General features: G+C 42.4%; 1 protein-coding gene across 7 annotated transcripts in view; it reads right to left on the bottom strand.

Moving 5' to 3' along the window:
- The window catches only part of STRBP (spermatid perinuclear RNA binding protein), a 100,385-nt gene that overhangs the window by 36,084 nt on the left and 50,753 nt on the right, over positions 1–13,548 (bottom strand). For 5 of the 7 annotated variants that reach the window (XR_012155263.1, XM_073314532.1, XM_073314528.1 and 2 more), the window contains exons 4-9: positions 10,043–10,208; positions 7,793–7,937; positions 2,024–2,118; positions 1,520–1,615; positions 852–963; positions 127–224 (exon numbers count right to left, since the gene is read on the bottom strand). Coding sequence is in view for 6 of the 7 variants with exons in the window: in XM_073314532.1 (XP_073170633.1) it covers positions 127–224; positions 852–963; positions 1,520–1,615; positions 2,024–2,118; positions 7,793–7,937; positions 10,043–10,208 (712 nt within the window). In the remaining variant the exon portion in view is untranslated. Of the gene's footprint in view, positions 1–126; positions 225–851; positions 964–1,519; positions 1,616–2,023; positions 2,119–7,792; positions 7,938–10,042; positions 10,226–13,548 lie in introns of all 7 variants that reach the window. The other 2 variants (XM_073314533.1, XM_073314531.1) reach the window with 2 other exon arrangements.

Genomic DNA, 13,548 nt, shown 5'->3' on the forward strand with positions numbered 1-13,548 from the left:
GAACAGCTGCCATGATTCTACTGCAAGAAAGAAGCCATCCTGAGCAAAGGGGTAAACTGAATGCTGTAAATCAGACGTTCTTCAGCAGAAATGACACTTAGATTCCTGGAAGCAGAGGTTTTCTACCTGAGCACTGTGTGTAATGGCTTCTTTTTGCTGCACGGTCATATAGGACAAAGCATCTGTTGGCTCCCGCTCACAGGGATCATGCAGGCCAGGGCCACCTACAAGGGGGAAAACAGACAGTTCAGAACATGTCAGAAACACCAACCAAATGACTGCTGGAGTCAAATGGAAGTCACAAGAGCTAAATTCTACTCTCCGATGAGTGTGCAGAGCCCCCCTCTACCTCAACGGGGACTGAAACAGCCTTAGAAACAAGCAAATCCTAAGGTTTTACCCCCTAAATGAGAAGGGCCGTTTAAATTGTTGTTGTCAACACTGCACACACAAGACAGAGGCACCAACGGCTAAGAATTTGGCAGTGGCGTTTTAAAACCTGGGAGAACTACTGATTTCAAAACACTCCTATACACTAGCTGAGCGTCTGGCCCATCGTCTTCTCTCTAACTCCCCAATAGTCACTCTAATGTCAACACTCCACCCCCAGCAGGCATTGTAACATCATTAGTGCCACAGCGTAGGAACGCCACAACTATTAAGAGGGACAATATATTTTTACGTTAATCATGGAGCTTCTCAATGTCTTGCAAACAATCCACATGCTAAGCCTCCTGCTTGCTGCTCCTGAGAATAGGCATTTTAGAACATGCAAGAATTGAAAACATGTACATTTCAAAACAGAGGCACGATCCATCTTTGGTGTGTCTGAATTTATTGTGGGCCCTTACCAGGAAGCAGAATTCCAGACGCCAAACACTCCATCACTCGTCTTAAGGCCTCCCCAGCGCCCAAGGGTCTATTACAAGTACCTATAGATTTTTCACATATAAGCTCTAGTGGCTAAAAGACATTAAATTAGAATTAGTACAGGTGCTGGAGCGTGGCGGCAGATAAACACAAGATGTCATTTCAAATGGGGATGAGGCGCTGCTCCTAGTGACCCCAGGGCGTTTGTTCACCTGGGGATTTCTGCAGTGTGCAGCTTTTCCCAGCAGGAGGGTCCCACCAACTCCACTGCGTCAGCTTACACTGAGCTCATGTTTCCAAGGTTACACCTGCGCCAGCCATGGCAGCGAGAGGCTTTTAAAAGTGTCAGATTTCTATGGCAAGGGGTGGATTCCGCAGCACACACGAGGCCCTGCTGACCCCGTCCATCACCATGGTTTCCAGGCACCATACAGAGTTACTGAAATGGACACACGCTGCCCTCTCCCTCCTCAGCTCCACAGGCAATTTTTTAAACCAAAGATTGTTTTAATGGGTGTGACGAGGGAAAGGGAAGCAGGGAACTGAGATCCACATGCCCACTCTATAGCCCTCATAAGACGCCCTGGCCATTTACTGAAGGTCTGACTTTTCAAACCTAGTTGCTATCTGACTCTTGTTCCACACTTACCCATCCCTTTAGCGGTGCCCACGTGGGGACTCTGTTGCACAAATCACGGAGAATACGTAGAACAATTACACATGATTTTAGTCCATTTGCCCTGGCCTAAAACAAACAAAATGGTTCCAATACACCTGCTGAAATCCAGCCTTCAATTTTGCTTTTTAAAATGTACAGAGTCCTGGCATAGGTTCTTTAACATGATTACTAATTAGCACTTAATCGGTTTCATGCAAAACAAATGAAGTTACATAAAAGCAAAATACTGCGTTTTATAGGAAGGCAGGCTTAACAGTAAAAAAGAAGCATAATGTTAAAATTGCTTTTGTAGCCTCATGACAACTCTAGACCAGTTGGCTAGCTACCTAGTGTCGCCGCTTTTACAGAACAGCGCTCAGAATTCTAAATTCTAGAGGGGCTAGACAGAAATTAAAAAAGGCATTAAACTTAGAAGTGTCTCAAATTAACCCTCATAAGGCTACAACAACAACAAGATAAGAACAAATAGCCAACCTGAAACCATTTGGCGTGCCGCAGAGAGGCCAAGGCCTCCAGGCATTTCTGCCTGTCCAATAAGTCCGGAGGATCTTTCATCGCAACATTGTCTACTGGTAAAATGGGATAAAAAGAGACAGATACAATTTGACCAAGGGGTTTCTGTCACAGTACATAACGAGCGGCAGCATCTCAATGAGCTAATAAGACTCCCAGAAAAAAATTAATTTTTTTTAAGTGCACGGTGTTATTTAATTCAAACAAGCCATTAAAAAGGTAGTAACTGTGCACATGTGCAACAGAAGCAAAAGGCATTCACTTCTTATACAGAATCGATGGCCACTCTACAGACAATCTGGGATCTTATTAAAAATGTAGAACACATTTCAGGGCAGAAAATAGCTATGTAGCACTTTTCCTTCTTTCGTTCCTCCCTCCCGTTTGTGGTTTTATTCCAGGTGCATAAAATCAGCACAGAATTACTAACTGACAGCAACCTTCTCAACAAGGGGAAGATTTTCTTGAAGGAGAAAGTTTGCCTCAGAGGCAGGAAGCATTAAGGAATGATTTTGAGGTGCCTTCTGAAAATTTGAAGATACTTCCAGTTTATCTTTATCAAAGCCACAGCAATTAACAGTGGAGAAGTGTATTTCTCTTCAATATTAACCCAATATAAATGAATTGGAGAAAAAAAGAACTTGTGTTAATGTGCACTTTACATTTTGATACACAAGTTCTTGCACTCCAACTGTAGTGTTGTGTGTAACCAGGTAACAAATGAAAGCAGCAAAGAAGTTGTAAAACTTCTAGATCCTGTTAACAATTTCAAGATTTTTTCTTTCATAAAAATCTTCTCTTCCCAACAGCAACAGAAGTTGTCTAACTAAAGTAGGAGTTGACACACAAAAGACTGAAATCTTCTGTTAAGTTTTACACTCCCCCCACCTTTTTAAATCCAACATGCTACCAAGTGCTTCTAGCAATCACATCTAGTTCTATAAGAAATTATTTTTCTCGTTTTTTAAAGGAACAAATTATTAAAACCCTGATTCTGTAAACTCATAAACCCCATGCCTAACTTCATTCATGTGATTATACTACCTCATGAGTAGAATTACACACATCTAAGTATCTCTGCAGGATCAAGGGCTAACTTCCTTAGTCAATAGCATTTAGCTGACATATGAGCACATACTGGGAACTAAACCAACCCACAGTTCAAAATGACCCTTGAATAAATACATGCTGTTCTTAGGAATCTATTCTATTGCTTCTCTTGAAATTGGCAGTAATGTAGAAAAATACTGTTTTTCATAATTCATAACAGCTAATTCATGTGCATTTGTACAGAGATAGCCGTTTGGGGCTGACTGAAATACAGAACCCAAACCAGCTTGTAGATGCATGCCAGGTCAGTATCTCGCAAAACATTAAATTTTACTTAGGAGAAGCAGGGGAAAAATTTATACCACTGTATACACTGCATACCCACCCACACCCCTACAGCTAATATTCCAGCTGCCATTTGTTTTTACAGGTTACGCTGCATGGTATTACTATTTTAATATTAAAACGGCCTCATTTCCTATGCAGTTGGCTAGGGAGACTGCTCTAGCAAAGCTGTAGCCATTACATCATGATGGATAAAAGGTAATGAAAAACAAGAGTGTAAAGCTCAACAGAAACAGAGACATCTTGTTTGATAGCTTGTGGGTTTAGTTTGTATCTGTTGGCTCTGCTCCCAGCGAAGGACTGAAGTGCGATATGCTTATTTTCTGACCCTGATGAACTTCGCAGCAGATATTTGCATTGTTTCTTGTTACCCTCATCAACATAATCGCATTGCTAAAATTCATCTCCACTCCTGTCCTCCCAATCAGAGCTGCAAAGTCTTCTACGGGATTAGCAGGTATTTGTTTACAAGCACAAAAGGTCACTTTGCATCATGACTTTGGAATTTAAGACTTTTACTTTCAAATTTCCTCTGCATCTTCGTTTACAAGAAGAAAATTGTATTTTATGGATATGAAAGTGCAACATTTGTTACAAATCTTTAAATGTTTCTGTAACAAAACCCCTTACTGTGGACAATATAAACATCTGCTTAAAGCTTAAAACAGCTACTGTCAATGAGTGATTAGAATCTTCTTTAAAAATTAGAAATGGCAAAGGTTGACTGACTGCAAAATGTGTTCAATTTTAGTAATTACGGTGAATTTGCAAGTCCATTAAGTCCTATTTCTAACTAAGATTGTACAACATTTTGCTAGAGTATGTTACAACTGTTGATGAAGCAAACTAAATTTTACCACTAACTTATAAACCAGAACATGGTGTATTGTCTATTACTGTACAGGTGACTAAACAGGCTTCAGTGTAACTCAGCATAAATACAACCAACAGCCTACTTTTGCAGTGGCATGCTGACGCTCATTAGAGATTATTTAAAGAGGCCAGAGTCACGGATGCCTTTGAAAATAGTGCATTCATTACATTAACCCTTGAGTTTCCAGGGCAGCTTTTGCAGAAGTTGCAGGCAGTCAACATTTGGTGCAAGATTCTGTTAAACAGAAAGATGGAGAGAACAGGCAGTGAAGAGGGGTGAGCAACTTGCAGCAGACTCCCTTTTGACATCCTCATTAGAATGGCATGTTTCTTCATGCTCTGCTAGTCAGGAAAGTGAGACTCAATCAAAGTTTTCAACATGTATGAGGAGCTTTCTTCTTTTCCTTTTTTAGTTCTAAAAAATGACACTCAGCACTGAGGAGTTTGTTAAAAAAAACAAACAAAACAGCCATTAATTCAGAGCCTGCAACACATACAGAACGAGTCCTTCGATAATCTCCCCTGCCAACATTGTTAGTGTATAGCTACCATGGCTACTTTCTGGAGAGGAGGCAAATCTGTGGCTTGCGCTGCAGGTCCTTCAAGGGCACTTGTGGACTCTCTGCCCACTGAGGTCCTGGGTGTCAGACTGATTATGAAGCAGTTGCTCAGTTACTGAACTCAGTTGTTTTCAGCACCATCTTATTTGGGTGGCTGAAGTTACTTCTTATTTTGAACGTACATGTTCAGTAACTGCAACTATTTGCAGAGTGGCACTGAGAAAGCCTAATTCACAGAGATCCTGTTCTTTGGTGGACACGAGTGATATTAAAAACTTGCCGAGGCCATAAATTTCATTCTGACGCAGAATGCACCAGATTCAAACGTTTGACCTCTCCATTAACAAGGAGAAAACAGAGCTTGTACAATGGCTCCAAGGGGATCGCTTGGAAGGAATACTGAAATGCACACGCACTGGTCTAGTATTTGCTTTTACTACCGAGCAGCAAAAACAAATATAACACCCACCAGATTTTAAGCATTAACACTTCTCCAAAAAAAAGAGGGGGGGAGACTAAAGAGAAACCCAGGAATGTTTGTTCTCTGCATTCTGACATCAGGGCATGAAGGTACACACGACATTCCTACAGAACAAATGGAAGCACTGATAAAGAATTCCATTGCACCTAATCTTGCTTATTTGGTTAGAGGATAGATTAGTGACTATAATCAAACCATACTGCTGGAAATCTTGGTCAGTTTCGCCCAGCCTCTTAGCATACTAGTAGTCTGCTGCCAACTAAGGAACAAAGAGAAAAGCAGCAGCCGGAATAGAATGGCTCATCTTACTAGCAAGATGAAAAGCAAATTATGAAGAACTTGAAAAGCTTTTCTATCAGAAAAAAGTAAATAAGAAAAGCGAGGAATAGTTTTTAAAATGGCATATGAAATACACCTGTATTTAGCTGGCTTTGTCCAGGAGCATCAAAAGAAGGGTTGCAATATTTTCCCTTTATATTAAATTTTTTTTCCTGAATAGCTTTTCTAAATATTTCTCCTTGATATTAGATTTGAAACTTTATTCACTTAGTAAATCCAAAATGGCTCAAAGTGACTAGAAGTGGTTGTAGATAGCTGAAAAATTTTCACTTTTCCCCCTCTAGCTGGTTACTTAATACAATAAGAAAAAATGATTAACTTATGAAGGGGAATATTACAAGTTTTCTTTGTTCAGATAAACTAGAGAGTGAACGTCACAGAAACTGAAGCCAACTACAAAAGAATCTGGGACTTCAGAACCAGGTGTGTTAACCACTCTATCATCATCAGTTTTATGGTAAGGGTGGATCTAACAACAGCTCTATCACAAATTTGCAGAGACTATCCTTATACTTAAAAGTTGAACTGCAAGGTTTTTGAACAAAATTTTGAAAAATATTTTAAGATCCTAAATCAGTAACAAAACGACAAATATAGTAAAACAAGAAAGCATGAAAATTCATGTCCTCATTCATCTGAGCAGACAAGTCCCAAATTAATGAAGTCCAGGTTTCTATTCCAGCAGATGAAGGCACCATCCTTTCCTGTAAGGGATCACACAGGAAGAAACATTTGTGCAAAAGTGCATGCACATAGTGATGTTAAAAATACCTTGCCATAAATTTTTGTGCTCGGTCTCACAAGCGTGTATCTGTTGCAATGGAAACAAACCTCAACTCAGCACTTGCCGGGAAGTTGAAGAAAAAGTGCAGCAGTCTGCAAATATCTGGCTTTTGTTTTAAAGAAAAACAATTGTGTTTCTGCACAAGAGCCCCATTAGTGATTTGGGAATTCTGGGACATTTTTATTAATGAATCTTTGCTATTCATTTCTACTGCAAGATTCTTGCACTTCCAACTGCTGTCTAAGTTCTGTATTTCACTTGAAAATCAATCCTTCCTGCCCTCTCCCCACAAAATGAAGAGAAACTGACCAACATTTCTCAGTGTATTGGTATTTCATGTGGGAAGGGAAATAAGCAAAGGGACTTGTGGCAAGTCTAGAAATGGGAAAAGAGCAATAGGGAGTTCCCTAGCCCACATGGGCCCAGCTGCCTCAGGTGTCATGACAGAGAGTGGCCAGTTGGTCAAAGGTCTGACATCATCCAGTGGAAAGTTCTAAGCACAGGTTTGGGAAGCGGAAGCAGAAATTATTGACAAGAAGATTACAATAAAATAAAACACGGCTACATTCGCTCTGTGTTACTCTTGGTTTCTTTCCAGTCTCGTAGATGTTAAGAGTCAACGCTTCTTAAGAGTTTCTTGTGGCCAAGTTGCAAGTCCCCAGCAGAGAGGGAAGAATGGATGGGGAGGAATTAGGATGCATAATTTTCCAAATATATTTTTACATTCAGGACAGTAGGTACAACATTAACTTCAGAAGTGAAGTGCAGTATTTTAGATTTAACTTCAACTGTATCCTAGTTAAGAAGTTCTTACCTTAAAGACAGAAATACACATACACAACAATAATTAGCAAAATCTGTGTGCCAGGAAGAGACACAGCTTTGTAGGAACTGCATTTTAAGAGAGCAGTTTTTATACAATAGGAATAATTTTATGAACCAGTCCAATTTGACTGATTTAATTTAAAAACAGGACTGTGCAGGCACTGCTTAATTATTAACTAATAACTAGTTCTGCTTTCTTTCAGATAAGATCTAATTGGTGTCTGAGTCAAGGCTATAATAATGCTGTCTGTGCACAGCAAATGGAATTTTACATACATTTATGTGAAAATTAAATGGTTGCTGACTGTTTAAAGAATAATCATTGTAACCTATCAAGGTGAGCCACGCTAATGATGACACACAGTATACAATAAAAATGAGACCTCACTCCCTAACGAACCCTATGCTACACGGTCAGAAAGCATTTAGGAGAAAACTCTGAGGGAAGCAGAAAAACGACTCTCTCTATATACCTCCGTCCTTCTTCTCCGTTTCCTCACGAATGAGAGGGGATGTAAGTATCACCTTCAGTGTTAGGGTGGGCTCCTTTGTGTGACGAATAATAATAGCTGCCTCGTTCACACACTGCTCCACCTGGTACTTCTCTTCTGTAAGTTTCTGAAAGGCATCAAGAAACACTTTCAAAAATCCCCACTCAACCATGGTAAAGGAAGCACCTCCTAAAGAAAGATTTGCCCCTTGCAGATGACCCCTGAACTTGCAATGCTGTAATACACAGGCTCTGCCAGGCACTGTCCCTCCACCCTCAGCTAAGAGTTGATGAAGTCGTAAATAATTTTTAAAAACGCAAACAGCTGTTCACCAGAAAAATGCTAAATGGTGGCCGCATAAATGCACTACAGTGTCCCACTCACTGTGCAGACAATGATCAGTCGTCTTTTGAAGCTGCCAAAGGGTGAATTACTTGCCAGCAATTGTAGCTCTTACAGTATCTAACTCTCAGCAGTGCTGCCTCTAAATGCAAACCCCCTGGCAGTCTACCACCATCCTGACAATTAGCAGCAGATGCAAACGAATAAATGGCTCCAATCCTACCAGCCAATCTGCCTGGACAAGACCTCGGCACCTACATGGAGGCGCACTGGCTTCAACGGGACTCTGTAGGAGATGGGGTCCATCCACATGGACCAGTTTAGAGAACTGGAACCACTGAGAGCATGTAAGAGTTACCCTTTCTAATCACCACGTCTTTACAAATGGGGAGATAAATCTAGGGCACTTACTTCCTCCAGAAAAAACACTGTTACAGGCAGGCAACATAACCTCTCCACTACCCCACATGTCCCCACCAGGCCCCAGCTCCAGAGATGGCTGTGTCTGCAGAGTAGGCCTCCATATAACCTGAACACTTGTGTGCAAACAAATGAACAATGGAAAGCATAGCTCCCAAGAATGGTAGAAACGTGTACGCTGTATGTGGAAACAAACATGAGACAAGAAAGCAAACCAGAAAGGAGGGAGAATGAGTTTCATCACCTACTTTAGAAAGAGCTACTTGCGACAGGTATTTGTTGGGGCACAGTCTCTAGGCAATAGCGCCCTGCCATGGGCTTCAGGCCGGACTAATTATTCAGGCCCAGGGATATGTCAAAGGAAGCTATAGCCCTGGGTTCCCTTAAAAAGAGGTGGTACTGGCTGCATCTGTTCACAGGATGCTTTTTTACACACCAAAACAAAAAGGTACAAATTAATACTAACTACACATCAAGGATTCATTGTGATCCGGGACCACTGACCGCTCAGAATGGCCTCTTGTTAAGGGTATGATTCAGGATTCCGTGACTTTACCGGACCTCCATGACTTCTTCGGTTTCAGCTGTCAGCAGCTGAAGCTGGGGCTAGAGCCAGAGCTGTGCACCCCTTCCCTGCAGCTGGAACTGAAGCCAGGGTTGTGCGTTCCCCACCCCCATGACTGTGGCCGGGACACTGCGTTCCTCCCTCTGCCACCCCTGTACCTGCAGCTGGAACGGGAGCTGTGCGTTCCCCCACCCCCCAACTGCCTCGGTAGCTGTGGCTGGGGTCAGAGTCAGGACCATGTGCCTGCCCCTGGCGGTGGTGGGGCTCCAGCTGTCATTCCTTCTCCACCAGCCCCTGCACCACCCAGTTATTTTTAGTCAAGTCACAGACAGATTACAGGCTCCCGTGAATTTCTGTTTATTGCCCACGACCCGTTGATGACTTTTACTAAAAATAACCATGACAAACTCTGAACCTTACCTATTGTCACTTAAGAATCACAGGGGAGTTTAGACTGAAACAGAGCTGAGGGACAAAGCTTCTGTAACGGGGAAGTTCAACACACTGGAAACACACAGGGCAGAGTGAGCCAGACTGACATGCTCAGGAGAAGGGAGATCTAAGATCCCATTTAGTTTCTGTGTTACGAGTGAGAGCAGGGAAGAGTACAGATGGGTGAATTCTCCAATAGGAAGGTTAGCGGGAGGGCGTAGCAGGACTGATGTCAAGAACAAGGACTAGGGAAGAACGCTTTGAGGATAGCCTTTCTATCCATCTGGTTAAGGTATCGCAGGCTCTAGCCGCTGTCCTAGATTCTAAGTACAGTCTTTGCTCTCTGCACCTTTACCGCTTGTATTTTTCTTGGTATCAAATTAATTTCAGCTTTTACCCAGTGCAGCTTTTAGCTGAATATGTCTTGCAATACTATCAATCAGAGCTGGAGGACTTACCCAAAATTAACTTACCTGAACTTGGATTGGGAGATTGTCTTTGACTGTATATAACAAGGTCTTTGTGGGTTTTTCTTTGCACATGAGAACCAGCTCCAAATCCATGTCATCCTTTATCAGCAAGCCCTTTGCAACCAAACCAATTCTCATCACACCACATAAGGTCCGACCACCTTGCTTCCTGGAAATGACACATGTCTGAAAAATTACAGTGATATTTTCATGCCTAACCCACCACCACCCCCTACTGTAGCCAGGGAACAGAGACTGATGGAAACAATTCCAGCATTTCTGCAATGCATCAGTGACAGGATCATGAAAAGCACTGACAGCTTTTCTGCAAGTAGCCAACAGGAAAATGATGGAAACTAATGTGAACATGAATGAAACGCTTCTGTAGTCACCAAATTGTGAATCAAAGGTTTGGATTAAGTTATGAAGCTCCAAGCAGTTCACTGCCTAACTGCAGGAGAAGGAGAGTGCACACGAGCCTGGTGTCAAGTTTTCAGAAGCCTAAGACCCATTTTCAAAAGTGACTTGGACTCTTACAAGCCTAAGCCCCATTGTCTTTCAATGAGACTTATGCTCCTGAGGGCCCCAGCACGCCCGACAGCGGGGGCCTATACCTCCTTTTATGTGTATTTTTTGAAGCTTGTAACTTCAAAATATTGTGCAAACCATTTTTGTGAATCCTGCAAACACTAGATACTTTAGGAAGGCTCCCCATTTCAAGCAATCTTCCCTGTAGGAGCCCTTCAAAATTTTCACCACCGAAAGCTAGAAGAATCAGAGGTTGGGGAATCAGACTTAAATGTTCTCCTGGTTTTCTCTGGAGACTCAAGAGCCACAGTAAGTGTCATAGGTTTCAAAGCAAGATAAACGACACTTCAGCTTTGAGTGCTGACAACAGACAAAAACGTAACAAGCAATTGAGCAGCCCAAGAGTGCACAAACCAGCAGGAATCCACGGGAAACAGAAGAGGAACACTCACACATCTACTGACATTCACAGGCAGGCACTCCTCAGAGATGCCTCTTGGATGCTGCAGCACTAGCTAGTGGCATATCACTGTGCTGCATACCCCATGGAAAGGGTTGTAAGCATTGGAGTGGTGAAAACAGCCCCAGTTACAGAGGCAGCTGTGCAGTTAGAACTGACAGGATCTGATCAGACATGCTCTGAGATCCACGATCAGATAATGCACCCTGAGCCTCTCTCACATGTTTACCTTCACCTACATGGGCACAACTGGATATACTTAAAAGGGGTGGACAAAGACTGTCTCCTATTACCTAAACAGAGCAGAGACACACAGAGAGGGAAGGGAGGAGGCTGAGAGGAAAGTGACACTCTCAAGGTCACACCAGATGGTCAGTGGCAGAGCTGGGGACAGAGCTCAGGTCTCCTGACTCCCACTGCAGTGTCCCAGTCATTAGCCCATGCCACCATTCACATTCAGCAGTGAATCTGGCAGAGAAGCATACCGTATATACTCGTTCATAAACTGAATATTTTTGATAAAAAAGTGACGCATCAAAGAACGGGAGTCGGCTTATGAATGGGTCTACACCAAAATTTGATGATTTTAAACTCTATGAAATCATTGAATTGAATATCTAATACATTGTTGTTTTGTTTACCTGGAGTGTCTGCAGGCAGGGAGCCCCTCAGCTCCCATTGGCCGCGGTTTGCCATTCCCAGCCAATGGAAGCTGCAGGAAGTGGCGCCACTTCCCGCAGCTTCCATTGGCTGGGAACGGCAAACCGCAGCCAATGGGAGCTGAGGGGCTCCATGCCTGTGAACATTCCAGGTAAACAAAATGTCCTGACCTGCCAGCAGCTTACCCTGATGGGCCGGGAGCCAAAATTTGCAAACCCCTAAAATATAGGATCGGCTTATGCAAGGGTCATACAGTTTTTACTATTTTTACCTATCCATCTAGGGGGATCGGCTTATAAACGAACGAGCTAATGAACGAGTACATACGGTAATTCTTTTTAAAATGGTTTGTGAATGGCCAACATACTATTTTGCAGAGCGTGATGGGGTTAGCTTTAATGGTTTCTTTTATTCTTGTCAACCTGAATGGGAATTTCTAAAATAATCCACCACATACTAAAAAAAAGTATTTCCACTGATGAGTTTCAAAGTTCACAGAAACATTTTTATGACTGCTAGACTTTGTTTGTTTTCACAAAGCCTAAACTGACCGGACAGCGTTCATTTAATACGAGATGACAGGGCAAACACCTGCCTTTGTCTCTGGAGTGGGAGGAACTGTTTGGTAATGTTTTGCCCAGCATGGTGAAGATGCAAACTTCACTGTAAATGTTTACAATGAATAATAATCAGGTTCCTTGTTTTCATGTAAACTTTTCCCGCTGCAATCTGCTAAATTTTGCCAAGACGTCCCAGAGGCAGCATTATGTCACAGTTTGTTAAACCCCGACTAAAGGGTGGGTTTCAGAGCTACCCCTGGATTCTTGTGCCCAGACTAGTGGAAAAGAGACCTGCTACAGCTGTGATTTCTTTCTGTAAAGGAAAGGCATTCAGGCAAGCCCAATGGTCCTGACATTCCCACATTTCCCCCCACACAGTGCTAGTGTTGGCAGCCAGCTAGTCACCATGTCAGTTTCACTGGGGGCAGGCGGTATGAAGGAGAAATGACACCAGTCATAGCTAGAAGGGGAGATTCACGCAGCTAGCAGCCTGGATTATTCTTTGCCCTAGTTTCCATCACAGTTTTGTCCTGCTTTGCTGCTTGTAAGAATCCTTCCAATCACCACGTTCCCTCCTCTGCAGGAGCAGGGATGGATGTAAATTCTCCATTACTTTCTGGCCAGCAGGCAACACTCACTGATCTGTCCAAACGGCTGGCTTTGATACAAAGTTCTACAGAAAGTGATCTCGACTTTTTGATTTATAAAAACCAGCTGGAGAGAGGGGGAAGGAAGAGAAATAGCCCAAACCCCTCCATGTCTCTGCTTTGACACTTGACACCTGCTATTCTCCAGCCAGCTGACTTTTTGTCAGAACATCTGTAGACAGGAGATTTATTAGAGAGAGGACCTGGGCACTTACAAAAACGCACTCTAAATTTAGAACTCAGCAAGATCATAAAACATCCTGCACACAAAATCATGAAATTGAAGTCAGGCTGTTTGATTATGCCAACAGCACTTAATACAAGCCAAGACTTTCATCAAAGCCATTTAAAAAAAAAAATTCTGCACTTATTTTATCCATGGCAGAAAGAAAAGTAAAATGCTGCCAGTAACACTTGGAAATTACTGACACAATGTGCACTGCATCCCACCTAAAGAGTCAGAGAAGTCAAGAAAGTCCACCGCTCAGCAGAAACCTGACATTATTTATCTTCCACACAAGATGACACAGCTTAACTGCCCATCTCCAGGGAAGTAGCCTATCAATCTGCTGCTATTATTCCCTGGAGTCCACACAATCCTACGCCCTTAAACCAATTTATCAGTTAATTTATGTAAAAAAAGTCATGAAATTT

This window comes from Lepidochelys kempii, chromosome 16 (genome assembly GCF_965140265.1).
Source record: "Lepidochelys kempii isolate rLepKem1 chromosome 16, rLepKem1.hap2, whole genome shotgun sequence".
Classification (NCBI taxonomy): domain Eukaryota; kingdom Metazoa; phylum Chordata; order Testudines; family Cheloniidae; genus Lepidochelys; species Lepidochelys kempii.